This window comes from Callorhinus ursinus, unplaced genomic scaffold (assembly GCF_003265705.2).
Source record: "Callorhinus ursinus isolate GAN/ISIS: 27379988/994484 unplaced genomic scaffold, GSC_fseal_2.0 scaffold45, whole genome shotgun sequence".
In the NCBI taxonomy this organism is placed as follows: Eukaryota; Metazoa; Chordata; class Mammalia; order Carnivora; family Otariidae; genus Callorhinus; species Callorhinus ursinus.
This window is the reverse complement of record NW_027397107.1, coordinates 435,007-462,696: the sequence shown is the minus strand read 5'-3', so window position 1 is coordinate 462,696 and position 27,690 is coordinate 435,007. Positions and strand designations below refer to the sequence as shown.

At 60.8% G+C, this 27,690-nt stretch overlaps 2 protein-coding genes across 8 annotated transcripts; one reads left to right on the top strand and one right to left on the bottom strand.

Annotated features, from left to right (window-relative positions):
- Positions 1–730: 730 nt before the first annotated feature.
- On the top strand, positions 731–9,040 carry SH2D7 (SH2 domain containing 7). Of its 2 annotated transcripts, XM_073882133.1 has the most exons (6): positions 731–906; positions 2,146–2,235; positions 5,038–5,203; positions 5,470–5,673; positions 6,846–7,532; positions 8,761–9,040. In XM_073882133.1, exons 1-6 carry the CDS (start codon positions 731–733, stop codon positions 8,845–8,847), a joined length of 1,410 nt encoding a protein of 469 aa, XP_073738234.1. In that variant the 3' UTR covers positions 8,848–9,040. The 2 variants fall into 2 exon arrangements, with proteins under 2 accessions (XP_073738234.1, XP_073738235.1); XM_073882134.1 differs by lacking the exon at positions 8,761–9,040 and having other exon boundaries at positions 6,846–7,568.
- Positions 9,041–10,141: 1,101 nt separating this feature from the next.
- Positions 10,142–27,609, bottom strand: CIB2 (calcium and integrin binding family member 2). Of its 6 annotated transcripts, XM_025893185.2 has the most exons (7): positions 27,311–27,599; positions 25,194–25,411; positions 22,853–22,887; positions 14,664–14,775; positions 12,994–13,141; positions 10,957–11,152; positions 10,142–10,790 (listed from the first exon to the last, which is right to left on the bottom strand). In XM_025893185.2, the coding sequence occupies exons 4-7, from the start codon at positions 14,730–14,732 to the stop codon at positions 10,769–10,771; spliced, it is 435 nt and encodes a 144-aa protein (XP_025748970.1). In that variant the 5' UTR covers positions 14,733–14,775; positions 22,853–22,887; positions 25,194–25,411; positions 27,311–27,599; the 3' UTR covers positions 10,142–10,768. The 6 variants fall into 6 exon arrangements, with proteins under 6 accessions (XP_025748970.1, XP_025748969.1, XP_025748967.1 ...); XM_025893184.2 differs by lacking the exon at positions 25,194–25,411 and having other exon boundaries at positions 14,635–14,775; positions 27,311–27,608; XM_025893182.2 differs by lacking the exon at positions 25,194–25,411 and having other exon boundaries at positions 27,311–27,604.
- Between the last annotated feature and the right edge of the window lie 81 nt (positions 27,610–27,690).

The window sequence follows — 27,690 nt, the reverse complement described above, 5'->3', positions numbered from 1 at the left end:
CGTGTCTTTATTAGCTCCACCGAATTCTGGGTGGTTCTCCCGAATGTCTAACAAAGACCCACCCCATCCCTCTGCAGGAGAGCAGCATCTCTTCTCCCCGGGCACCTGCCTGCTCCAGTCTGGCCTCCTGGGCCAGACCCCCCCTCGACCCCTAACCCCTGACCTCACCCCTGTCTAAGTGACGGGAGCCACGCCCTCTTCTCCCTCCCCCTTGACACCATGTTCTGTACATGGACTTATCAATCGTCTGTGTTCGTGATTCCCACAGCCCAGGGCACAGAGCACACAGTAGACACTCAATCCATCTGGAGTGGAAGGAGATTAATCAGCACAGAACTTCACCAAAATACAAGTGGCGTCCACGAGGACAAATAGAATTTAACCCCATTGCTTTGCTAATGGCAGCTGGGCTGAGGACCTTAGCCAGGGCCTGGTCTCTAGCCGTGGCAGAGGCTGGGGGTTAGGGGAAAGGGGCCTGGAAGTCCGAGGTCTCCTGCCCTATCCAGCACCCCCCCAACCTGGCTGCTAATAGGATGCTCCCTCCAGTGTCTCCAGCCACACAAGGTGTCCGCCCCAGAGTCAGGAAGGAGAGGTGACAATAGGGCTTCTGTGGGCTTGGCGGTTGGGGGGCGGGGAGAGCGGGCACGGACTCAGTCAAATGAGCCGGGTGCACGCAGATATAGAGGCGTGTGGGTGGTCTGCCCTCTGCTTCCATTTAGGGCTGGCCGGAATGGAGGGCAGCCTGCAGCCGCTCAGCCTGCGGAGGGGGCCCGAGGAGGCGGGGGACAGCCAGGCCCTCGCCAAGCTGCGGGAGTTGGCCCTGACGTGGTTCATGGAGACACAGGCACCCCTCATCCTGCAGGACGGAGCCCTGCCCCCCTGGTTTCACGGATTCATTACTCGCAAGTAAGGCTGCCCCATCCACGTGCCCCACGGGGGCCCTGGGGGCCGAGAGAATGGTCTGGGGACCCCGGCAGAAGACTGGCCCCTGCTGCCTCCCTGGGCTAGGCAGGGAGCAGATTGAGGGGCGCCTCGTTCTCTGGTGGCCAGTGGGCAGGCTGGGCGAGTGCACCGGCCCCCACTCTGAGCAAAGGTCTAGAAGAGAGACGGGGGCAGGAGCAGGTCCGTTGGGACCCACCCAAGAACCGGATGAACGACCGGAGGGCCATCTCCTCTGTCGTCCAAACTGGACACTATTCATGGGGGTGGTGAGAGAGCTGCTTTGAGTGGGGATCGTCCTGGGCCGGCTTGGACGTGCACTATCCAGCGATAGAGGCTGCGATGTGGGGGCTGGCGTTCGGATGGCGCTGGACCTGCGAGCGGCCAGAGCACGAGACGAAGGAGCAGGACATCCAGCCCGGCGCTCCCGGCTCGGCACTGGCCTTCAACTGGCACTGGCCACGCTGTTTATGGCTCTGCTGTCCCCGTCTTGAAATCCTTACTTTTTGAGGGAGGGGCTCCGCACTTTCATGTAGTACTGGGCTGTGCAAAATCTGCCGTTGACCTTGCATGGAGCAGGCACTCAGTGAGTGCTCGGTGAGCTAGTGGTGCCAAACCAGAAGAGAGCTGGGATTTTCCTCCATGTCTCCAAAATACTTGGCACCGTTCAGAAATATCCATAGCTGCCTTGGGCTGGAAGGGACATGTAGGGGAGATGAGAGCCTAGGAGTTGCTCTTGTGATCAGGCTCCAGACAAAGCATCACCTCCTCCCGGTAGAAACTCTTGTGCAGTGCACAGCCTGCACAACTGTACAGTGGTGGTCCTGAGGCAGGGACCTCCCCAAACCTAAAAATCTCTGGCTATAGGGATTCATTCTTATTACAGAGACGTTCAGGTGGAGAGTGGGTGCCCAGGGTCAGTGGCTATTGTGCGTGCCGGTGAGCTGCAGTGGAGGGTTGTGCATGTGGAGCCTCAGGACTCAGACCCAGCCCAAGACTGAGTCCCGAGTTTGCCGGACTGAGTGCACACAGACCACAGTCGGAGCCGCGGGTCTGAGAGAGTCCCCTGTGGAGGGCTGCAGATCCGTGCGCTGGGCCTGGCCCCCAAGGGCGCGGCCCGCAGGGACTCTGAGGCAGGTCGGAGTCGGCCCACTCCTGCTGCCACGTGGGCACAGGCCCCCCGCTAATTGCATGTCTTCTGCCCAGGCAGACGGAGCAGCTGCTTGGGGACAAAGCTCCTGGCTCCTTCCTCATCCGCCTCAGCGACCGGGCCACCGGCTACATCTTGTCCTACAGGTAGGGGAGGAAGCCGTCTGTGAGGCCCCCGTAGCCGACCTCGCAGATGAGACAGGCGCCCCCGCAGCCCGAACGGCCTGGCTTTCCCTGGGCGCTGGCTCCCCCGCCCCACCTCCAACCATCACATGCTCAGCGCACGGTTCCGGAGCAGCACTGGCCACGGGACGCAGCCCCAGCCTTCAGAGGGGGTGGGCTGGGGGCACTGGGAGAGCTGCAAGAGGCTGGGGACAGCAGGTTCCTGGGGAGGCAGTGCCCGCACAGCAGTGCGGGGCAATGTCTGTAGACCGGGGAGGGCCGTTTGGCCAGGGTCCTTCAAGCAGGCTGTGGACGGAGGACCTAAAGACAGAGGCAGGACGTGTGAGGCCCGTGGGGACCCGTGAAATGGGGAGGCTACGGTACAGGACGGGGGGAGGTCGGCCAGGATGAAGCCGAGGTGGTGACGTCAGGGCTGGGCTGGAGAGGAGGCTGGGTTGGGGAAGGCGGAGGAAGGGAGAAGCCCCCTTCCCGTCAGGGGGTGAGGCCAGGGCTCCCAGGCAAACCTCAGAGGACTCAGATCAGATGCAAAGTTACCTCCTGCTCAGACCACCCCTGTTCAAGTCCTGGCCTTGAGCATGGGCTTCCCTGTGCCTCTGTGACTTCATCTGTAGGATTGGGAACATCATAGTACCGACGTTGTAGGATTGCTGAGTGGGTTGGATGGCTTTATACATTGAAAAATGCTTGGCACAGTGGCTGGAACATGGTAAGGACCAAATAAACGTCAGTCACTATTAAAATGGTCGTTGTTATTCTATGTGCCAGGTACTCTGCTAAGCACTTTGAAATATGTGAGCTCAGCAGCTTCCAAATGTCTTTTTAGTGTGAGGGCCCTTTTTCCCAAACATGGTCTTAGGTGGAATGCCAACTTATAAAATTGCTCAGAGGTACATGGTGGGTAGATGGACCCGTGGAGCACCATGGGGCCCAGACACAGCCCCACACACGTGCTCACCTGCTTCACAGCAGTTCCGTGCTGAAAGGCAGGTCTTTCCAGTAAGGGGTGTGGGAGCAATCGGATATCCAGATGGAAAACAATGACCCCCACCTCACATCATACAGAAAAAACGAACTAATTCTAGAAGGATCATAGACACGAGTGAGAAAAGCAAAGCAGGACATTTCTAAAAGAAAACAGGAAAAATTTTCAAGGCTTCGAGAAAGACGAAGATTTCTTTTTTTAAAAATTTTTTATTGTTATGTTAATCACCATACATCATTACATCATTAGTTTTTGATGCAGTGTTCCATGATTCATTGTTTGTGCATAACACCCAGTGCTCCACGCAGAACGTGCCCTCTTTAATACCCATCACCAGGCTAACCCATCCCCCCACCCCCTGCCCTCTAGAACCCTCAGTTTGTTTTTCAGAGTCCATCGTCTCTCATGGTTAAGATGAAGATTTCTTAAGACACAAACCTACTAACCATAAAAGAGAAGGTGGATACACTGGATTTCTTTAAAATTAAGACTTTTTGTTAATCAAAAGATACCAGTGAGTGAATAAAAGGACAAACCAGAGTCTTGGGAGACGTTCTGTATTACATGTATCTAAGAAAGGGCTCCTGCCAGAATATACGAAGAGCTCCCGCAAATCACTAAGACAGAGACAACACGATCAATAAAGGGCAAAGACTCGAACAGCCACTTCATAAAAGGATCCGACCAAAGGGCAACAATATTTTGGCGTTCAGCAGCATTAGTAATTGGGGAAATACAAATGCAACCCGCAATAAGTGGCGAGAGTTGGGAAACAGAGGATATACCGAGAAGTTGGTGGGGATGTGGGGACACCTGGAAGGCTCCTACCTCACAACGATTTCAGAAAACGATTCGCCAGAATCTACCGAGCTAAACAGAGGCGAACCCTGAGCCCCAGTGCTACTCCTAGTGTATTCTCAACAGAGATGTGCACGCCCGGTCGCCGCAAACGCGTAGTGGGATGTCCACTGGCAGCCTTTTTTCTGGCAGCCCAGATCTGGAAACGACCTAAACGTCCAGCAACAGAGGGGGCGAACCGTGGATGTCTTCCTTCAGTGGAATTCTACCCATCGGGGCCGGGGAGCTCACTGTGCGCGGACACGAATCAATCTCAAAGATGCGCTGAGGGAAGCCAGACACGGAACTGTGATTCCATTATGTGACGTCCCCAGCCGCACGGGGGCAGGCGGGAGTCTCCGAACCGCGCTCTGCTTTGCCTGGGGGGGTGGCTCCCCGGAGGGCGCCTCTGCGGGACTCCGTCCCTGCCCGCACGCACACTCGGGCCGGCGCTTCGCTGCAGAAAGGTTGTTCGTCTGTCAAGGACAGGACCCGGGGAGGGCAGGGGTTTACCCGCGGACTGGGGGCGGGGCTGGAACTCCAGGCGTTTAGGGTGGGCCGAGGGGCGCTGAGTAAGTGCAGGGTTGGACCTCCTTTTGGTTTAAGATTTTGGTATTTTGTTCATCAGGGACATTTGGGTAATTGATTTTGATTTTCTAAAATACTGCTCTGCTGGTTATTTTCGTTGCCGAGTTTCGTGGTGCCCCTCCGAATTTGGCGGCCCCGCTGGGTGCCTCCCTCGCCCCACTGGGGCAGGCTTAGGGACTTCCCTGGGACGGGGTCGGGTGGGACTTGAAAGCCACTCCCGGGCTCCTGACCCCGCGCAAGGCTGAGCTGTGCAGGGCTGGGCTAGGGAGCTTCAGGCCCCGTTAGAGAGGAACACCCCGAGCAGGGCTGCGCCGGCGGGCAAGCTGGACCACCCACGGCCACACTGGCTTGTGTTGTAGGGGCAGTGACCGCTGTCGGCACTTTGTCATCAACCAGCAGCAGGACCGGCGCTACCTGGTCTCGGGAGACACCTGCAGCCACGGCACCCTGGCTGACCTCGTGCGCCATTACCAGGTGGTGCAGTTTGAGCCCTTTGGGGAGATCCTGTCTACTGCCTGCCCCCGGGTAGGTACCCCTGTTCTCCCGTGTGCGGGGGTGGGGCAGGGTGCCCAGGCCTCTCCGGCACACGACTGCCATCCAGGCACTCAGTGCGGGGTCACGGTCCCTATTTGAAGAGGGGAGACTGAGGCAGCATGTGTCGGCCCTTCCCTGGGGTCGGGGACCTGGGGGGGCGTGTGTCGCTCCCTGGCCGGCCGTCACTGGCAGGCTGTGGAGGCCAGAGTGGGGTGCATGACCACACACCCACTGTGCACCCACCCCCCCGCCCCCAGCCGGAGGACAACGATCTGTATGATGCCATCACCCTGGGCCTCCAGCACACCAGTCTGGGCCTGGAAAATCCACCTGCCTCAGCATCCCCCATGGCGGCCCCAAACAAGGCTGCCAGCCCCTGGCCCCGCCTAAAGCCGCAGGTCCCCTTCCTCCACACCAAGAAGAGTCTGGGTGCGAGTTCCTGCAGCTTCTCTGAGGAGACGGTGAGCAGCATTCTGGGCCCCTCGGGTCAGGGCTGCACCAGGCTGCGGGGTGGGAGCACCAGGCCCAGAAAGGTGCGGGCTCACCCACCCCAGGGCCTGCGTCTGGCCAGCTGGGTATGCTCTAGACCCCGCTGGGCCCTTCTAGCCGTGTGCCTCAGTTTACCATTCCTACGGTTCCTCTGGGGCTTGAATGAGGACTTGGGTAAGAAATACCTGAAATTCCTCTAAACTTTGGGGGGGGGGAGGTGGTGCCTGTGAGTTGATATTTTCCGTCCACAGCACCTCCTGGGAGGGGCTCAGAGAGATTTTCCTCCTATACAGTAGATCACAGCAGGCCCGAGGCCTCTCCTCATGTTTAGAAACAACCTGAGGCCTTCCCCAGGGTCCACGGGGGGCCTCACCAGGGGCCCTGCTACCTCCCCTCTGCTCACTCTTCTCCAGCCTCACTGGCATCTTCCCAGAACACACCAACCTTGCTCCCACCCCAGGGCCTTTGCACTTGCTGTGTCTTTGCTGCAATGCTCTTCCTACCAGCTAGCGGCTTGTACTCCTTTCTCTGCTTGCGTGTCATCTCTCCAGAAGGGCCACCAAAAGGAAAGACCCCTCCCCACCTGTCATTCTGTCTGTCCCGTCGCCCTGCTTTGCTCCTCTTCATGGTACCGATCACCACCAGACCATTCACCATCTTGTGACATGCTATCGTGGGTCTGTAGGCACACGAAACCATGTAGCAGACTGGTCTGTTGCCCAGGTCCCAGGTTAGAAGGGAGACTTCCAGAGTTGGCCTTGCGGCCCACCGAGTCCTAGGCACGCAGGACGGTGTCTGGTACACAGCTGGTGCCCAGCAGACATTTAGGGAATTATACAAAAATGACAGCCTCAGGGGTGATGGCCTATTCTTAAGGGGGGCTGTGAGCGGGTGGGCTCGGGGGGCCCTGAGGGGCCAGTGGACCACTCTGGAGGGAAGACAGAACAGGATGAGCTTGGGTGGTGCCCGCTGGCCTCGAATGCCAAGGGCAGACTAGAGTCGGGGAGCGTGGGGCCTGGCAGGGACCCTCACACGTGACAGTGAGGTAAACGGAGCCAGGACAGGACTGCAGCGTGCTGAGAGCCTGCGTTTACCTGAGGAGCGATGGGGGAGGCTTCTGGAGGTTCTGCCTCTGTCTCCCCAGGTCCCCGTCAGGGTGCCTCCCCTCCCTGAGAGGAGCGCCTCCCTTCTGGACGAGTCCTTTGGAAGCTCCAGCAACAGCATCTACTCAGACCTGAGGAAAGTGAACCAGGCACGGCTGGGCCTGGGCGCAGAGGTGTCCGGCAGGCCCAGGCCAGCCCCATCTGGCAGCCAGCCCAGCTCCCCGGGCAAGGCGCCGGAGAGGACACTCTCGGCCGGAGGCCAGAACAAGCCTGATGGCCCGGGGCCTGCCGTCTCTGGGGTGAGCCCCGAGCAGGGTCCTACGGTGCCTCCCATGCCCTGGGGCCACCTCCTGCCCCCTGCTTCTGAGGCCCTGGGATCCTCGGCTGCCCCCTGGAGCCAGGCGTCTCCGAAGCTGAGCCACAGGGCTCAGCCCTGCTCCCAGGGCAGTTCTGCAGACACTTTTGAGTTCCTGCAGACAACAGGTCCCCCATCAGGGCCCAGGGACGTGCCAGACCAAGAAGGCAGTGCCTACGCGCAGGTCCCAGTGCGCTGGGGGGGCCCAGCCAGGCCCTTGGGTCCCGGGACCAGTCCTCCATCTAGCAAGCCACCAGGACCCACAGACTACGGCTATGAGAGGCTCTCAGGGGCCCAAGAGATCCCCAAGCCCAGGAACACCTATGAACAAACCCCAGCAGCCAGGAGCAAGGAGACTGGACGGACACACAAGGTGGGCTCCATGGTGGGCGGGGGTGGCCGCCGGTAGGAGGGATCAGTGGCCCTCATGCATGAGCAGGCCAGGTCACTGCTGCTGTCCTGAGGGGCCCAGAATTTTCCAGAAGTAACGTTATGCTTGGAGGTGGTGGGAGGGGTTGTTGCTCAGCTTGGATGTAAGGGGTGGGGGCTAGAAGCCCCTTCTGGGGGCTTTCTCTGCAGACCAGGTTTCTCTGCCCTGGCCACTGTGACAGGTGGACAAGGGGCCCTGGCTCCAGGCCGGACTTGCCTTGGCCCTCGTCATGGCTCAGCCACCCCCCAGTTTCCCTGGCAACAACTCTCCCCAAGAGTATGTCCCATATACTGCGATTACTCCTCATTTATCTGAAATTCAGATTTCACTGAGCATCCCGTATTCTCATTTAGCAACTGACCAGGACCTCCCTTTCTTCATCTCTAAGATTCTGCCCAAAGGGCAATGCTAAACATGCTCCCGTGCTAAGGAAACAGCCCAGAGACGGCCGAACAGAGCTGCCATTTCCGGGGGTTTCTGATAGGAGGGACGACAGGGGAAGTGGAGGTCAGGAGGGCAGAGGGAGGTGGTCAGGGGCTCCCACGGGGCCCAGGTACCCTCAGCCCCAGCACATTCTGCCTGCACCCTGAGCCAGTGAGCAGGGAGGGTCCAATTCTCCATGGGGACGTCCTCGGATCTCAGCACATGCAGACCCTCTCGAGGTCTGGGCAGTGAAACCCAGGTTCCCAGCTGAAAGGCCTTCCCGCACATCCTGGGACGGGGCGTTTACCCGGTGTGGTGCAGCCACTGAGGTCCTGACTCTCCTGGGACCAGAGGCCCCGCCTGGAGGCAGGCCCTCTCGGAACCCCGAAGCCACACGCCCTGGCTGCAAAGCCCCACATCCTCTCTGGTCCGACGCCGCCAGGAACCAGCGCACCCCCACCCGCCTAGGGCCCTGCTGCACCAGAGAGCCCTGGGAGCTAGGGAACCCTGGGGCCCTCCAGTGAAGGAAGGAGGGGCTGGGGCTTGCTTCTCCACCCCTTTGGAGACCCCCTCCTCCCCTTAGCCTTCTCAGAAGAGGCAGGTCCTTCATCCAGAACGGGGGAGGGGGGGTCCTGGACGTGGAACTTCTGGCATCATGAAGCTCGTGAACAACCAGCAATATTCCAAGCTGGCCTTTCCTGGACGTGGGCCCCAGCCTCCAACCAATGCTGGGCCTCTCTCTGTCCAGGGTCTCCAGGTTCCAGTATGTCCTCCCTCTTTGCAGCCTGACAAGCTCCGGAGGATCTTCTTCACTGACAAGAAGCACAAGTTCTGAGCACCGGGCTTCCTCCCAGCAGCTCACCGGTGGGCTTCCTGGGACCCGGCTATGCCCCCTCTGAAGGCACCCCTGCTGCTTCCCCAGTGCCCCTCACTCTCCCCCAGGGGGGTGGGGGGTCAGGGCTGGAGGGGCGGAGGACTGACCACAGGCAGGGTCAGCACCCCCATCCCCAAGATGAACTTCTGAGGCCTGGGCTTCCTGGCCACTTACGGAGCATGTGGCCGACCCCGGGCTAGGGCGGGCTGAGACCCGAGCCAGCTCCCGTCCCGGCGGCCCTCCCAGCCGCGGGGGGCAGAGGCCTCTGAGGCAAGAGTTCCGGCCCGGAGGTGCTGGGTTCCCAGGAGCAGGCCCCTTGGCCCCTCTCTGCCCCCTGCCTTATCGCAGCCTTGCCATGCGGGCTGGCCAGGCCCTCATCCAAACCCTCCGCACCCCAGACGGGGAGACCAAGGCCACAGAGGAGCGAGCCGCCTGAGGTCACGGTCAGCGCCTGAGCACACACCCCAAGCCTGGCTGCCTGGGGTCCGCCTGGGACGCGCTCCTGGGCGTTTCTGGGGCCAGCCGGTGGGCACAGACTGCCCATTGCTGTATGACCGGGTCACCCTCCCCTGCCCTCTGCCTCCCGCCAGTCTTGGCCCCGCGGGGCGGCTCTCAGACCGCTCCCATGAGGCCCACACAGCAGCTCTGGACACAGGCACTCACGTGTCCACTGTCCCTGGATACCCGTCCCCCAGGGTCCTTCCTTTGTCCCACTTCCTCTTCCCCGAGGGCCCCCACCTGTGGGTGGGGGAGCAGCTGGCGTGCGGCTCCCGCCCAGGCCTCCAGGCACTGGAGGTGGAAAACAGACCGACCGTCCCCAGAGCGCGCCATGGCCCCTCCCGCCCGAGTGTCCCCTGGCCCGGCTCACACCCGTGGGGGCGTCTCCCCCAGCAGCCTCCCCCCTGAAGGGCGGGGGAGAGCGCCCGCCTCCCAGGGGCCCTCGTAGGACAGAGCAGGGCGGATAGCCGCATGTCTGACTCGTGCTTCGTGCTCCGTAGATTCTCACCACGATCACTACTGTCACGAGGGAAACGGGCACGGCTCTCACCTAATGTCCCCTCTGGGGCTCACCTGGAGATTCGGGGTGCCAATGTGTCTCCCTCTCCAAAGCACAAGCATTGAAATAAACATTAGTGCCCCAAACAGGAAGGCGACACTTGACCCAGAGGAGACCCAGAGGTGACCCACTAGTGGTGGGGTTTCGAGGAGCAAGAACAAGGGACCACGGAGCACGTCCTAATGTCGGCAGACAGGGCACGGGGACGTCAAAGTGCTTTACTACCGGGAATTCACAAATGTGTGGACAGCACGCACCAGTGAGAATTCCACATCTTGGGGGGGGTGGGCAGAGGGGGTGCCCAGGCCTCAGAGCCAGGGACAGGGACAGAGCCCTTGGCCCACTGTCCACACAGCTTCACATTGGGGGAGTCGGGGGAGAAGGGGACCAGGCGGGGCCGGGGGGCAGCCCAGCTATGGGTTTTGGAGAAAGACTGCATAGCTCGTGACACCTTGTCTTCCTTCCCTTTTCGCTTTGCCCTGGGCCGTCAGGACGCCGGCCCAGCACTTGGGGCACGTCCGTATCCCCTGCCCCGTGAGGTCTCTGCCTCCCCCTCCCAGCGGGGCAATTTCTGAAAGGGAGAGGACCGCGGTCCGGGGGGCTCGGGGGCACAGACGGAGGGCGTGTGGCGGGGCCCGGGAAGGGCCCTGCTCCCCACACCCGCCTTCCCTGGTTACGGATTTTTTGCTGAAAGGGCCAAGAAAATGTTGGTGGGTCTAGCCCCAGAGGCCGCAGCCTCTTTTATGGACAGCTCGGAGGTCACACTCGTGCAGACAGCAGACCCAGGTGGTTGGCCTTGGGGCCCCTGTGCCCTCGGCAGTGTCCTCAGATCCGGATGTGGAAGGTGCTGGAAAGAGAGGAAGGGTCCCTCAGCAGAAAGCCCACTGGCCGCTGGCCCAGGGCGCAGTCCCCTACGAGGATGCGGAGGACACAGCTGCCCTCCTTTTGTTGCGGGAGGGCGGGCGGTGGGCCCAGCCGTCCCGGGAACCCCAGGCCCAGCCGTGGGGCCGCACCTGAGGAAGTCGGGGGCCTTGGCAATCATGTCCTCAAAGTCTGCGAAGCCCAGTTTGCCGTCGCCGTCCAGGTCGGCCTCCTCGATGACCTTTTCACACACGAGCACCACCTCATCTTCGTCCAGCTCCGACTTGGTGAGCCGTGCCAGTGTGCGCTCCAGGTCCTCCTTACAGATGAAGTTGTCCGTGTTGAAGTCTGCGAGCAGAGACACGGCGTGCTCAGGCCGCGGCTCCCCCCGACATCCTGCCCCCGGTGCCCAGGCCCAGGATGAACAGCACATCCGACAAGCCAACACTCACCCCCGTAAGACCCCGCTATGGTCACAGGTCCAAACCTGGCCCTCCTGGCCACACCCCGCGGTGGGCCCTGTGTTCCCTCTGGAGGGGAGGAAACTGAGGCCCAGGAGGCCAAGCCACTGAATCAAGGTCAGAGGCCTGCTCGGAGGGGGAGCCAGGACGCTGACCGGGCCTGTTCGCCACTAAGCACTCACCCCCCATGGCCATGTTCTCTCAACTGCACCACGCGGCCTCCCACAGGCCCCCCACCAGGCACGGTGGTGGTCAGGAGACTCGGAAGCCCTCGGAAGGAGGCCCAGGCCGGTCTCTGTGCAGAGAACAGCTGCGTGGTTTGATTCCACTTGGCAGAAGGCACTACACTGCCCACAGCACAGCCACGTGGCTCGCGGCAGTGACCACGACACCCTGCCCACTGCTTGCAGCTTGGCTCCCAGATCTTCGCCTCTCCCACCCGCCTGGCCAGCAAATTCCCATTTGTCCTCCAAGTTTCAGATCAAACACCACCTTCAGAGGGCTTTCTAGACCTCCGCCCCCCCGCCGCTGAGCCCCCATGGCTGGCCACACCCTGACACGCATGGGAGTGATGGAGAGCCTGGCGGCCAGTCGAACCGCACGTGCTCTGCCTCACGGCACCGCCTACACAAGCCGATCAGTAGGTCCAGGTTCATACACAGATGAAGAAACAGGGTCCTGCAGAGGCACGTGGCCCGAAGGGACAGCCCCAGTCAGGGCTGGACCCCAGAGCCCAGCCCCTTGACAGGTACCTGCACAGCCCACCTCGGCATCGGCCTGCGGATGCCTCTGGGACAGGCCCGGGTGGGATTCACCTCCACCCCCGCAGGGGCCGCCAGGAAGCTTTGCGGAGATGTGCTGGCTGAATGGTTGGCTGGATTCCTGGGCCCCTTTGATGGGAAGGAGCTGAGGCCCAGGAAGGGGGTGACCCTTGCTGCAAGTCAGGCCGCGACTCTCCCCAGCACCAAACCCTGTGTCCCAGTTGCCTTTCCCACTGTTCCACAGCTGGGGCAGCAGGGCGCCTGGTGCCCCCATGCCCCTCGCTGGCAGATGACGGCCTGCCCCACGCGCAATGCCCCACATGCACGATGCCCCACGTGCGATGCCAGGGGTCTGAGGCTAGAGGGTGATGGGTGCAGTGGGGTGCAGCTCGTGGAGGGTGGGTCTGCTGCTACCATCCCTGATGCACACACACAAGGAAGTGCCGCGTGTGCCCAGACCAGGCCTCCGAAAGCGGCATAGCCGCTACAAAATGAAACAGCCGGAGAGGCCCGGGGCCACGGGCTGGTCAGAGGTGCTGGGACAAGCAGGTCTGAGTGGCTCTTCTGCTAGCACCGGCCCAGCCCTCCCTGGAACTCAAGTGTCCCCACGGGAGGGGAGGCCAGCCACGTGAAGTTCTCTCCTCTGGGGCCGGCGTGACCGTGGCCCTGGGAGGCCCGCTGCCCGGCCCAGGTGCCCTCTCCAGCCCCCAGCCTCTGGCTCATGCGTCCAGACCCGGAACTGCCCTGCCCCACCCGGAGCCCCGGGCACCTGGTCCGAGCTCCTCGGCAGGCTCCTCGCAGCCTGACCTGCGACCTCCCTGGGCTCACAGCGCCGGTGTCTCGCCTCGTGGAAGCCTGGCACCTCCTTGCTGCGCTGTCCACGGGGCACGCCTGCCCCCACTGTGGTGTCCACGGACCCCCCCGCCCCACTCCCAGGACCCCCCGCAGGTGCCCTCCAGGCCCCTACCGTAGATCTTGAAGGCATAGTTTGCCTTGAGCTCCCGGGGAGCCGACTCACACAGCACGGAGAACATGTCCACAAAGTCGTTGAAGGTGAGGTTCCCCTCGCCGTCCTCAGAAAAAGCCTCCACGATCCTTTCCTTGAAGGGGTTCTCCTGCAGGAAACAGGCACAGCGGTCGCATGGGTGCAGGGTGACCGAAGGCACGGGAGAGAGGCCTCGGACGCTGACGAGTGAGCTAAGCCCTCTGAGTCCCCACGGCCCGCCTGCACAGCGGGAACGAGAGCTGGGCCTGCCTGGCTGGGGGGAGGGGGAGAGGGAGGGGACGGCTGGGGGGCATGAGGCCAGGCGCGGGGCTCCTCGGTTGCGAGCAGAGCTGGCGGGGCCAAGGTGCGCTCACGACGGGCACTGCCCCGTCTCAGGCAGGGCACCACCCCGCTGCCCAGCGGGCTCATGGGCAGCTCTGGGCTAAGCCGGGTCATGCCAGGGTCGTGGGAGGCAGAAGTGGGGCCCCCAAGGCTTGGAGAAAGGGGCCGGGACAAGCAGCAAGACTCAGAGGGCCAGTCAGAGCCCAGGCCATCATCACCCGCTCGGGGCCTCCTGCTCCGGCAGCTGCACCCCCGACTTCATCCTCTCGGGGCTCACTCTTCCTAGAGTCCCCACCCTAACTGGACTTGGCCACCCCCACTCCGTGCTGAGCCAAGGAGGCTCAGAAACCACCCATGTGGCGACTGCCAGAGGGCTCCATGCCCCTGCATCGACCTCCGGGCCGCGGCTCAGGCCCTTCTCTAGGCTGGCGGGCATGTGCCAGGGCCAAGCCTGGGCCTCACTGTCGCTGGGGACGGAGGTCAAACCGGGACGTGGGTCAGAAAGGATGCCACGTGGTGCCCTGACCCCAAGTCACACATCCAAGGCTTCGCGAGGGGCTCCTGGCCAAGTCCCACAGCGGGATGCAGTTGTGCCCTGAACGCCAGCCTCCCTTACCCCTGGCGGGCACTGGATGCATTGTGGGCAAGGAACTCATGAAATGAAACTTTCCTGTCGAACATACATGTGCTGCGAGGTCCAGCAGCTTCAGCTGTAAAACAATCTCGGCCCCCTCCACCCAGACCTGCTCGGGACCTGCTGACCCCGAGCGGCATTCTGACAAGATCGGCAGGTCTGAGAAGGGTTGGTGGGGATGGCCTGAGGTGAGAGGCGAAAGCCAGACAAGGTGGAGACAGAGAATCATCTGAAAAGGCAGACACAAGCGGGTGCCTGGGGGGCTCGGTCAGTTCAGTGTGGGACTCTTGGACTTGGCTCGGGTCATGATCTCAGGGTCACGGGATCGAGCCCCACGTCGGGCTCCATGCTTAGCATCTTCTTGGCCCTCTCCCTCTGCTCCTCCCCCCTATTTGCTCTCTCCCTCTCAAGTAAATAAAATCTTAAAAAAAAAAAAAAGCAGACAAGTCCCGCCACGCAGAGCCAACTGGCCGTTCCACAAAGGGGCGAACGGGTGAGCACAGCCCCTCAGGCAGCCCCCACAGCGCAGCTCACGTGTTCAGAGAGCGCAGGGGAGCGAGCAGGCACAGACAGGTTCAGTGAGCCTCGGAGGGTGGAGCTGGCCTCAACCCGGGTCTGGGGCGTCTGCTGCCAGCCCGCCAGCCCACCTGCCCGGCAGCAGCGGCCTCTCTCGTACCCGGAGCTCCGGCATCTGGATGATGAGGCTCATGGGCACGTGGACGATGGGACTCTTCCTGTAGTCCATGGGGACGAGGTTGGGGGCCAGCTCGTAGAACCGTGCGTGGAGCCTGCGAGGGAGGCAGAGGGGAAGGGCTGGAGGGGGTGCACCCCCGGAGCCCCCAGCTGCCGATGCTGCCCCACCTACACCCCGGCCCCCTACACAGCACCCCCTACCCTGCGCCCTTGCTCTGCCCACAGGGTGTGGGACCTGTGAGGGAGGCCGCTTCTGCCCAGACCCCCGTGCCAATAACCAGGTCGTGTCCTGGCCCTTTGCACCACCCCACCAGGCCGGCCCCCAGCTGCAGGGGTCTGCAACCAGACCTCTTGTGTTCCCCTTTGGGCTCCCATAAGGGCCTTCTATGCACTAGGCATGTCACCTCATTTAATTCTCCCCGCGGCTGTGCAGATACACGGCGGCCCCCACTCACAGCTCAGCAAACTGAGGCCTGAGGAGGTTAAGAGCCATTTGTCTAGGACCACACAACTACAGCTATTGGGGTTCATGGCGGGAGCAAAGGCCTGAAGTCCAGAGCAGGAGCTCTTCACCACTCTGCCCAGTCCTAAGGCTGCCGAAGCCCGGGCTGTCTGCTGCCCCGTCCCCAAGCCGGGCTCCGAGGGTGGGGTCTCTGGAAGAGCTACCAGCCACCCCCGCCCCCACTCACACCCACAGGAAGCCCCTGTGGACGGCCCCCGGACCCTGGGCCAGGTCCCCAGCCCCTCCCACCTCTCTGGGCGCCCAGCGCTCGGGCGGAGGCCGTCCCGGTAATCCAGGCCTCTTCTGCCCGTGTCCCTGTGACCACACCCCTAACAGCCCATACAAGAGCGCCAACTCCCAGCCCCAGACAAGTTCAACTTAGGAGGGGCATGGAGCAGGGGCTGAGGCGGGTTCCCGGCCCATGGTGAGGCACCAGGTGAGGCCCAGGACTGTCGGGGATGGCATCAAAGTGGCCCCAGAGCTCTGGGCCCCACCTGCCCTGCTCCCCCAAGGCCTCGTCTTCTTGCAAGTGGCCAACCCTGTGGCAGGCCCGTCAGCACAGCCACCCAGCCTTCTCCAGCAGAGCGTGGAGGTACGTGCCTGGCTCACACAGGTGATAACAGCCCCTTCTACTGAGTGCTCACTCTGTGCCTGACTCTGGGTCAGTCCCCCGTGTGGGCGACTCAGTGTCACCCCCACACCACCCTGAGATGCAGGTGTCACCCTCTCCACTGTTTCAGGGCAGGAAACGGAGGCTCCAAGGGTTAAGTGCCTGCCCCAGCACACCAGCCAGTGAGTGGTGGAGCTGGGACTCGAACCCAAGGCCCTCCGGGTTCCAACCATTTGGCTCCTCCCAGCCATGGGCACCTGGCTCAGAGCAACGTGCCATGAGCCCACTCGGCCGGCCACAAATTCTCGTAAACGTCCTGAAATCACAAGGAAGCTCTGTGGCTTAGAAACACAGAGCTGGAGGGGAAACAAGTGGAAGCCCGTGTGCTGGGTGGGAGCGGGTGAACAGAGCCCGGCGTGACGGGACCAAGCAGGACTCCCCACCAGGGGGCAGTCAAGGGCGTCCTTTGCTCTTGCTTTCTGCGTTACTGTCCCCAAACACGGAACACAACCGGGCCTCCATATCACAATTTATGCGACCGCTGTTGTGTACTTGACGGGTGTGTTCAACCTCCAACTGTTACACTGCCCCCCCGACCTGATGCTGCATGCTCCTGGGCATCGCCCGACCCCTCCAAGGTCCCGTGGGGTCAAGTCAGGTGGTGGCTGAGCCCGCACCTCGCTCAGTGGTGGGCTGACCCACGGGCAAATCAACTTCCCTTCCCCCTACTGTCCTCACGTGTGGGGGTCCAAGAGGGTGGTGCTACAAAAGCGACCCGGCCCTCAGCTGCCCGCCCGTCAGGGGCACCTCGCCAGGGGGGACTGGGGAGAGGGGTGCAGGGCTGGCAGGCTGGCGTGTCCCTGGGGTGGGGAGGCCAACTTCTGCCCTGACTCTAGGACCAAGTGACATGACCATGTTTTTTTCTTTTTAGGAAAACTCGAAGAGAATTTGGAAGTTTGAATCACTGTGGGAGAAACTCCAAACAAGGAGCTGCACCCCTGCTACCCTCTCCCAGTGCAGCGCCCCTCTGAGTTCACGGAGGCCATCGGTTCCGCCATCGGTTCCGCCATCGGTCCTGGGAGCAGGCTGACCCCTGTGCTGCGGGGCCTGTTCCAGAGCATGGGGCAGACAGTTAAGACCCTGCCAGCTGAACCCAACGCAGCACCCAGACCAGACCGACAGCTACACACACACATTGGGGATCTTATATAACATCAGGTCCAACGGCACCGGAAAGTGAGTGCATTCAGACCTCGTAGGATTTCCACCAGGAATACACGCATGTTTGAAAATTTGTGACTACATGTCATATCAATAGGTAAAAAAAATATTTTTATTAACTTGGTAGCTGCATTTATGACGGGATGGTTGTAATAACACAGGAAAAACCCCCCAAAAGTATGCACGCCCTACTTACACTGATGGCGCCTGCAAGCTGGGGGCAGACAGGAGTGAGGAGAGGGGCTGGCTGCCACTTCCTCCTTCACCCACTGCCCAACCGCTTGCATTTTTGGAGTATTTATTAACAGAAATAAGTATTTTTAAAGTATTAACTTTTATCAGTCATAAAGCTTAAAATCCTTAGTAGAACAGAAACAAAAGGCTGCTGTACCCCACACCAATGGCCAGCACCACACTTAAACAGACCTAGCAGGGACCCCAGCAACGCGGGACGCCTGAGAGCACTGGGCACCATGGCCAGTGAGGAAAACGGGCGGTGTAGGGAAATGTTGGAAAGGAGGGGGCAAACTGTTTGCCAAAACCAAACTTAAGCAGCTTAAAACCATCTGAATGAGAAAGGGCTCGGCAGCCCTTCTGCATGAGACAGTTTTCTACGCACCAGCATCAGCCACCAAGATGCCCCAGAACAACAAAGTATAAAATAAACTCCAAGTGTGTAAGCAGATAGGGAACGTTCAGGTCGTGGGGTAAGTGCCTTTATTTTCCTGACTGGAACCCCGCAGTGGCTTCACTTCTGTGCACAACGAACACAACCTTCACCACAACCTGCAACAGGTTCATTTGAGAACTTGCCGACCTGACTCAGAAGTCCGTGTGGCAGAGTAAAGGCAGGACAGTGGGGACAGCCCTGAGGCAAGAGCCTCTGGAGTGTCTGCCCCTCGGCTGTGGAAACAGTTGGAAGGAACAGCAGGTCACCTTGGGGCGCAGACGAGGCGCACATGTAAGGGAGGGTGGTCCGTGACAGAGCACTGGAAATCACCGGGAGGAATGGATTCTTCTGGAAGTGGCGCACTGGTTGGCAGTCCACATTTGGGCCTACCCTGCGCGTAACAATAATTAAATTAAAACAGTAATCCAACCTGTAGTTGCCAAAACGTACAAATTAAAACACTGCAAGAAGAAGCTGGATCTGCCCAAGGCAACAAGCCACCGGAGCAGTTCCCGCAGGACCCACTGATGGGGGCTCCATTATTTACAGCGCGTGTGGCCCGACTGGGACCATCAGTGAACAATCGGGGGACAGAAGACAATGATACAACAGCCAGCGTGATGGGGTGCTGGCGGTGTGGACGCAGGCAGGGGAGCGTCAGCAGTAAAAATCAAAAGCCTTAGGGCGCCTGGGTGGCTCAGTTGGTTAAGCGACTGCCTTCGGCTCAGGTCATGATCCTGGAGTCCCGGGATCGAGTCCCACATCGGGCTCCCTGCTCAGCAGGGAGTCTGCTTCTCCCTCTGACCCTCTTCCCTCTCGTGCTTTCTATCTCTCATTCTCTCTCTCTCTCAAATAAATAAATAAAATCTTAAAAAAAAAATCAAAAGCCTTAAATATGTCTATCCCTTTGATCCAGAAACCTGTTGGAAATGCATCCCAAAGAAATGATCCCAGGGGCGCCCGGGTGGCTCAGTCGTTAAGCGTCTGCCTTCGGCTCAGGTCATGATCCCAGAGTCCTGGGATCGAGCCCCGCGTTGGGCTCCCTGCTCCGCGGGAAGCCGCTTCTCCCTCTCCCGCTCCCCCTGCGTGTGTTCCCTCTCTCTCTGTCAAACAAATAAACAAAATCTTAAAAAAAAAGAAAGAAAGAAAGAAAGAACTGGTCCCAGAGCTGTGGGTTCCGTTCGCTGCAGCACTAACTCTAACAGTGGTGTGAACACCTGTGTGTCCAACTTCGTGAACTAAGGACGTGGCGAGATCCTTTTTCTCATCTATTATTACAGTTTGCCTAAGGAAGAGCAATTTTAAGCAAATTATAAAGCAACATGATACGAATTTTTGATAAACACACACAAAGGAACAATACTGGCCTGACAGATGGCACAAGGCTCTATACACAGAAAGAGTCATGGTCATGACTCCGAGGGGCTGCTTACAGCTCGGGTTTTGTCTTCTCTTGACTGGCTCTGTTTTCGAACTTTTCGGTGCCATCATGTGTCACAGAACATAAAACATCTAAAGTAACTAAAGCAGACCATACAGAGTCTGTCCAAGGCGGAGAAGCTACGGCACGATCATGTGCAGGCAAGCACCCCGGGGCGCCCCGTACTGCGGAGACAGGCTCACAGGGCAGAGGGCAGTCAGAGCGCATCCTCATGCCTGCGGGAAGAGAGCTGGAGCGGCGCTGCCTGCTCAGGCTCAGTGTGGGGGTGGGAGAGCTGGGCCCTGGGTCCATCGGGGTTGCGGGCCGGGGCGGGACCTGCCCAGAGGTTATCTATGAGCCATGGCTGCCAGAGGGCTGGGCCCCAGGCTGCAGACAACCACTGCTCCTCAGGTTACCTCCCTGCCATCTGGTCAGTACTCGGGGTGCAGCTCAGCGGGTGTGGTGGGCCCGGGGGGAGTGGCACTGGAAGGCCCTTGGGAGGAGGGCCCTGGCTCTGGGGCCTCACTTTGCTGCCGACCTGCTGTGTGCACTGCTGAGCTGGTCCTTGCTCCTTGCCCTCTCTGGGGTCCAGCCTCAGGTGCCCTGCCTGGCCCTGATGTTTGACCAGTGGAGAGGGCCCCCCTGGCAAGGGTGGTTGGGCCCTGGTACATCCCGCTGGCCCTTGCTGGGGCCCAGAGAGAAGGCTGGACAAAAGTGAAGGGGCCAAAACCGGAACAGAGCTATCGTGGTTTCTCCAGAGACAATGATCCCACGTGCTGCCTGGTCTCACCACACTTCCTGCAGGCACGTGGGTGGGCCACAAAGCCACAGGCAGCCCTGTGTTGTGCTGACCACCACAGTTGCCCTTCCCTCCCAGCCACAGGGGCCCGGGGGGGCGGGGGCGACCACTCCAGGGAGCACTGCCATCTCCACAGTGCTCCAGAGCAGACCCCAGGGCTCCTGCGCCCGTGGGACTCTATGCCGTCTTCCTCCTGACAAGACCAGGCTGCAGAAGCAGCACTGTGAGTGCGAACACCCAGTGAGTGCGAACACCCCAGCGAGTGTGAATATGCAGTGAGAACACTCCAGTGAGTGTGAACACCCAGTGAGAACACCCAGTGATTGCAAACACCCAGTGAGTGCGAACACCCCAGTGGGTGTGAACATGCATTGAGAACACCCCAGTGAGTGTGAACACCCAGCGAGTGTGAACATAGTGAGAACATCCAGTGAGTGCAAACACCCCAGTGAGTGCAAACACGCAGTGAGTGCAAATACCCAGCGAGTGTGAACACACAGCGAGAACACCCCAGTGAGTGTGAACACCCAGCGAGTGTGAACATGCAGTGAGAACACCGCAGTGTGAGTGTGAACACCCAGTGAGTGCAAACACCCCAGTGTGAACACCCAGCGAGTGAGAACACTGAGTGCGAACACCCGAGTGAGAACACCCAGTGAGAACACACCAGTGACTGTGAACACGCAGTGAGAACACCCAGTGAGTGCGAACACCCCAGTGAGTAAGAACACTGAGTGCGAAAACCCGAGTGAGAACACCCAGTGAGAGCGAACACACCAGTGACTGTGAACACGCAGTGAGAACACCCAGTGAGTGCGAACATCCCAGTGAGTTGAACACCCAGTGAGTGCAAACACCCCGCGAATGTGAACATGCGAGTGGGAACACCCAGTGAATGTGAACACCCCATTGAGTGCAAACACCCCAGGGAGTGCACACACCGAGTACAAACACCCCATGAGTGCGAACACCCCCAGTGAGTGTGAACACTGTGGCAGAGCTGAATGAACCAGGGCAAGCCACATCAGGAAGGGCCATCCAGCTGTCGGAGGGTGGGGTTGGGGGGTCCTCTCCCCATTTGCACCCCAGGCCCAGCCTGGGCTTGGGTGGAGCTACAGCGGCTGGGGTGCTGAAGGGTTCAGAGGGCTCAGAGTTGGGCAGACCAGGGCTGTGGATGGGGAGGTTCCCCCATCTGCCAAGGGACAAGGGACAACCCCAAAGACCTACCAGGTTTAGTCTAATCCCTGGCCTGGCCTTTGTGCCACCCTGTCCCCACGGGCAGCCTCGCTGCTCCCAGAAGACAACTGGAGGTAGGGGTGGGGTGAAGCAGGCCTGTGTCCTTGGCCCTGCTGCTCCGAGCTGGGAATGTTCTCTCAGGGCAACTCGATGGGTCCTCAGCCACGTGATCTTCCGGCGCTCACTGGGGGCTAACACGTACTGCGCCCAGTGACAGTGCAGGGAACCTGGGTCCTGGCAAACTGCAACTTTGCAAGGAGCCGAGCACCTGAGCCTGCGGGACACTAGGAGAGCAGCGGCAGGAGTGCAGGGCTGGCGGGGTTGGAGGGCGCTCACGGAGCAGGTAGCAGTGGGTGTGAACGGGGTGCAGGAATGTGGTGAGCGGAGGAGGTGGAGAAGCGGCTGCCAGGCGGCGGGGACAAGCTCTTGCTGCCAGAGCAGAAACGGCCACAGGCCTCCAAAGCCCAGCGGCCTGGGTGTGGCCACCGCAGTGGTGGGGGCTCCCCACACAGAGAAGAGATGCGACGAGGCTTCCGGGAGGGTCCGTGCCAAGAGCCCTGAAAGGGGAGACGTGCCACAGCGACGCCACCAGCAACGGCTACTGTCGCATTTCTGAGCACCATCCTGTCCAGACGGGGACCCCCCCCCCATGCATCACTTAAGCCACAGACCAAATCCCGTGTTCCAAACACCACGGCCTGGTATTCCTGCCCGTCAGCCACGCGGCGAGGCACACATCATGGTCTCCACTTTACAGGAGAGATGGAGGCTCAACGATGCTCCCAGCTTGCCCAAGGCCACAGAGCCGGCAAGTGCGAGTAGCCCCGGTCTGCGGATGCCACGGCCTGGGGCCTGTGCCCCCACCCTGCCTCTCCAGGGTGGTGGACGTGGGTGTCCCCGGCTACCCAGTGGGCAGGCTGGAAGAGCAGCCTGGGCAGAGGAGAAAGGACACTGCCCGTCTGAACAGAGTGGTCAGGACAGTGACAAAGCATAGTGCACGAGCCCGGGAAGCTGTTCCAGGCTCTACCCCAGCCTGCCTGTCAACCTCCAGGGGAAGCAGTCCCGTGACCCTGCCAGCTTTTAATGCCACCTGAAAGCTGGGGCCAGGCTTCCTGGCTCACTGTCTGGTCCTGGGGCTCTAAGCTGCCAACCCCCCTTCATCTCTTCCATCAAAGCCCAAAGAAAGGGGTTGTCCTGGAAAGGGAAGAGTGCCTAGTGGGCAGCTCAGGGGTGGTGTGGGCATGCAGGCCATGGCCCTGACTTCTGGACCTCCCAGGAGCAGGAGGGCATCGGAGCTGGAGCCAGAGGGCCTTGAAGGACCGCTAGTCTACCAGACAGGGAGCCCCTAGTCCTGACAGATCCCAGGACACGGTGACAGCAAGGGGCCTGTAGTCAGAGGCCAGGTCTTCCATGACTCTGGCCAACAGCTAAGCCCCACCTGCAAAGTGGGGATAAAAGGGTTCTCCTGTTACAAGGTCACAGTGAGGATTAAATGAGTGTCTGAAACCACCCACCACAGCGCCTGGCGCCCAGGACGGAGAGGCCCAATTCCTGGCAGAGGGATGTGGGGGGGGGGGGGGGCACGCTCTCAAGTTCATGGCGGCCTGTGCTCGCGGATGCTCTTCCTCAGTTCCAGCTGGTGCACCCAGCCCAGGCGGGGGGTCCCAGCCCCTGCCCCCGCCCCAGCTCTGAAGGGTGAACAGAAGCCACTTACTTGAGGATGTCCTTCTTATTGAAGAAGGTGCAGTCCTGCAAAGGGAAAACACACACATAGTCCCTTACAAGTCCCTGGCTCCTTTATCCCTGAGGACCTCACAGAAGACTCACTCCTGCCCCCCCATCCTGCCCCCACCCGCCCATCACCCCGCCCGCACCCTGCCCCTGGCCAAGAGCCACTGCTTCCTGAAGCTTCTGACCTGGCCTGGGGACTGTGTGCATGGTGGTTGGGGAGGGCATTTACAGGCAGATGGAGAGGTCAGAGGTGGATGCCACTGTGGACTGCCCTGCGGCACAAGGGCTGCAGGGATGTGCCATCCACACTGCGTGCCGGGTGGCACTGGGGGCTGTGTGTGCGGGTGGCTGTGCGCAGAGACAGAGAGCCCCAGGTCCACAGGCTGGGGAACACCTGCATCTACCTGGCTTCTGAAGCCACAGGCCCAGATGAGGTCACACGGGGAGGCCGTGGAGGCTGGGAGTGTGGGGCAGGCGGGCAGGGAGTGACTGGCGGCATCTGGCCAGAGGAAGGGCGGAGGCTGCTAGGGACCCTCAGGCAGGTGTTTCTCAGGGTGGGGGCAGCATGCAGGGCCTAAGGTCGCCCGGTCATAAACTCATCTCAGATGTCCTGCCCTTGTCTGGATGGCCCGCCTGGTGATGTGCCTGCAATGCCAGGCCACAGTGGGAAGTATGGAGGCGAAAAGATCCCAGCAGCGGAAGGCTTTTGTGCTCATCCCTGCTGTCTGGCCCCCCTGCCTTTGCCCACTGCAGCCGCATGAGAGCAGGAGGCACCTTAGGCTCTGCAGAGCCCGAGCCTCCTGGGGCAGTGTGCTGAGCAGAGCCAGCCCTGAAGAGTACTCGCGGCTGCTGCCCTGGACAGGACCTGAAGCCACCGCACACCGGGGCAGCTGGACTGCACACCGAGAGAAGGTCCTCTCTCTGAACACCAAAAAGCTGCTGTGAACGGGCTCATCAACTGATGGTTTGTTACAGCTGGACCGCACACTGAGGAGGGTCCCACCTGTGGGAGACCTGAGGAGGGGGAGCCGGACCCATGTAGTCAGTCTGTCCTTCTGAGCCACATGCTGCTACCCAGGAGTTGGATTAAGAGCCCTCACATGGCCCTGGCCTTCTAGGAACCTAGGGGCTTCTCCTGGAGGGCTAGGCTTTGCTTTAGGCCATAGCTCCTCTGCCCCACCTCCCCCCCAGCATGGACAGAGAACGCTCTGCCCTGCAGGCCTAAGACTCAGGTGGCAATTGTGTGGACTGATTTCCTCAAGTCCCCAGATCCCTGGAGCAGGCCCCAAAGGCAGCCCAGCTGAGTCTTCCCGGTACAGACCTCCCTCGGCCCCAGGGCTGGCTCTATGGCCTGAAGGTGCTCAGTGAGAAGGGCCAGGGTCTCCCACCCAGCCTGGTGGGGGTATCAGCATTACCACCAATGGGGAGAGGCCCTGGCTTCTGCTCTCTGTCCCCCTGGCCTATCCTCGCTTCCTCTCCTCTCTCTTCTGCCCTGGGTTAAAAAGTATCTGGGTCCTGACCAAGGGTCCTACAAACAAAGATGCAAAAGTTTCTCACATGACCCTGGTCCCTTATCAAAACCACTTACATCTGTCCACATCAATGGTCCTCAAGACGTGGTTCCTGGACGGCCAGCACCTGATTCTCAGGCTCCACTCCAGGCCTAATGCATCACAAACTCTGGGGGTGGGGGCCAGGAATCTGCGTCTTTAGATCTGCCACCTCCAGTGATGCAGATGCTTGCTAAAGTGAGGGCCTCGGCTGTAGGGCAGAATCACCTGGGGAGCTGTTTAAACCTCCTGTGCCTTCTACCAGCAGCCCCAGCCCCAGCACAAAACAGATCCATTAAAGCAGAATCCCTGAGTCTGGAGCCAGGAATCAAAGCTACTCTGATGATTGCGACGTACAGCCCAGGCTGAGAACCACACCTTGACCAGGCCTGGTCCGTGGGGGCTCTGATTATCCAATTTTGTTCAGTCCTCATCACTAGCCTATGGAGGGGAGGGGCAGGCAGTATCTCCCCATTCTATAGATGGGAAAACTGAGGCTCAGTGACGCTGGTAGCTTGCTCTTAGCTGCACGTACAGCCCAGAAGGGCTGACTGCAAGCCAGGCTTCTGTAATTCTTGACCATGGTCTGCTGGCTGTGAACAGAGTCCACCCATGGACACTACACATGACCACGTCCTGCTGCTGTTGTGTATTGTGATACCTCGTACACCGTGCATGCTCAATATGAGCAGGTGGCATGAGGAACCAGGCCTCTGCACATAAACCTCCCACAGGCCGCAGAAGGTGTCCGTGAAGACGCTGACCCTGCCTCACCTAATGTTTCTTCTCTGAGCACCAACAAAGCTGCCGTGAACCTGCTCATCAACTGACGGTTTGCTTTTTCTGCTGTTGACTTATTTGCCTGGAGCTCATTGCAGAAAGGTAGCTCATGGGGGATGAATATGGCAGGAACCTTAAAAGCTTCTCAGGGTTCTGAGGAGCCTGCTGGTGTTTTGTAGTCACATTCCCAAATTCTTGTCTTGCTTTGGATCCTTAGGTGGAGATAGAAGAGGGGAGTCCCCAGGTGAGTCATGGGCTTGCTCGTAGTTGAAACTGTGGGCTGCCTGAGCACGAGCAGAGCAGGGCCAGAGCAGCAGTGGTGGGTTCTGGGGAAGGCAGGGAGCCCTGCTTTGCAGACAGAGGGGTCTGGGAGGTGGATCGATTGGTCAGGAAGGCAGAGAAGTCTGGAGAGAAACCTGAACTTGGGAACCACTGGCACCTGCGGAGGGGGGAGGGGGAAAGGGGAGGAGGCTGTAACCGGGGCCCTGGCTGGCGAGGAGGAGCTGGCTGGACAGCAGAGGGAGGGGGACTGGGGCTCTTAGGTTTCCTGTGGATGGGGGGGGCGGTAGGTGGCTGTAACTGGGGCCCTGACTGGCTGGACAGCAGAGGGAGGGGGACTGGGGCTCTCAGGTCTCTTCAGCTCTCATTTCTCCCAGTCTGCTTGGCTCTGGCAGGAGGATCACAACCCAACCCTGGGCTTGGCCCTGAAGTGTAACCCAATGCCGGGCTGGTCTGAGTGGAAACCCAGGCTCCCAGCCCCACAGGGCCACTCTTCACTTCTGAGCATGGTCTACCTGCTTGCCTGTGCCCACGTGGTCCCCTGCCCCTGGAATGCCTCCTTCTGGGCCTGCTCGAGCAGGCCCATCTTTGCACGATCTTTGGTCCTTGCAAAGCAAAAGCCCCCCTTCCCTCCTGGTGTTCCCCGGCCCACTAGGGCCCTCCCCTAGAGCACGCCACACTGGCGGCCTCTCAGAAGGCTGGCCGGCCTCCAAGACCAAGGGCACACACAGGCCGTGCCCCTAAACAAACACAGAGAGCCTTGGGCTTGAGCCCTGACTGGCGCCTCAGCCTTTGTTTACTCCTCCGTGAAATGGGGCTGAAAACCATCCCACCGTGAGGGCCCCCGTTCCAGAGCCTGGGACCACAGCAGGTGCCCCATGACTGTGGCTCCCTGCACTTTCTCAAGGCCTCACGTGGAGCTGACAACTATTAATGACAGTCAGGGTTTCTGAGAAGGGGCCTTTATTTTACCTCTGCCCACATCAGAGGGCTCCCACGTCCAGCCCATTACCAAAATAACTTGGTGAAGGCAGCAGGCGGCCTCGTGGCTCCCACAGCACACTCCACAGGGACCACAGCATAATCAGGGCCCCCGCCCAGGGGAGTGGGGTGACAGGCATCACCTCGGGTCTTGGAGGCAGAAGAATAGCGCGGTTGCTGTAGACAGTCGGGGGTGGCTACAGTGTACGGGGCAGGGAAGGGGCCTAGGAGGCTGGCCAGGGCCCCCGCGGGCCAGGGCTTGGGGCTTCATCCTGCACCCGCGCCCTGCACCCACTGGCGGGAGGGCTTTGGCCCTCTGGTCTGGACAGTTTCGTGGCTCTGGAGGCAGGAGGTCCTAGAAGGGTCTTAGGGGTGGCTGCTGGGGGACTCGGGGACCAGGAGATGTGGACTGGTCTCTGGCCGCCTCCTTGCTCCAAGTGTTTCCATGCTGGGGCCAGGGGGAGATCCCTACGGGTAAACAAGACACTGCCAACTTAGAACTGCATTTGGGGATGCACCTCACTCCCGACCCAGACAGAACCCCACTCTCCTGGGCTGCTTCCTGGGATAGGGGACCCTCCCTCAAGCCGGCGTTTAATGACCCGCCAACTCCGTGCCAAGGTGGGCGCTGGGGCAGGTGGCTGGGGAGGGGGTCGCGTCCAGACTGGGGCCGAGAGCAAGGAGGCTGAAGGCGGGCGCGGCGCGCCGGCGAGTATCTCCCCACTGGAAAGCGCTCTCGACGCAAGGGTGGGGAAACTGAGGCCCAAGGTCACGCTTCGAGCTGAAGGCAGGGGCAGGGTCTGCAGCCGGCACGCGGCGCGGAAAGCATGGGAGGGCGGGCGCCGGCTCACCTGGTAGTTGTCCAGCTGCTCCTCCGTGAAGATGGTCTGCTTGTTGCCCATGGCGGCCGCCGCGCCGTCGCCCGGGCGCCGGAGCCCGAGCTCGCGGCCACCCGGACCCGCCCCGCAGCCCCGCAGCCCCGCGGCCACCAGGAGGCGGGAGCGCGACCCCGCCCCGAGGTGCGGCGCGCCCACCCCGTCAGGGGCCGCCCCTTCCCGCCGCGGGAGGTGCTGCCCGGCCTCTTCCCTCCTCCGGCCGGGCGGGACCGGGACTTCCGGCCGGATGGCGCCAGGACCACCAGATGGGCGGGGCCAGGACCTCAGGCCGGGGGAGCCAAGACTTCCGGCCGGGCGGGGCCTGGACCACCAGCGGGGCGGGGCCAGGACCTCAG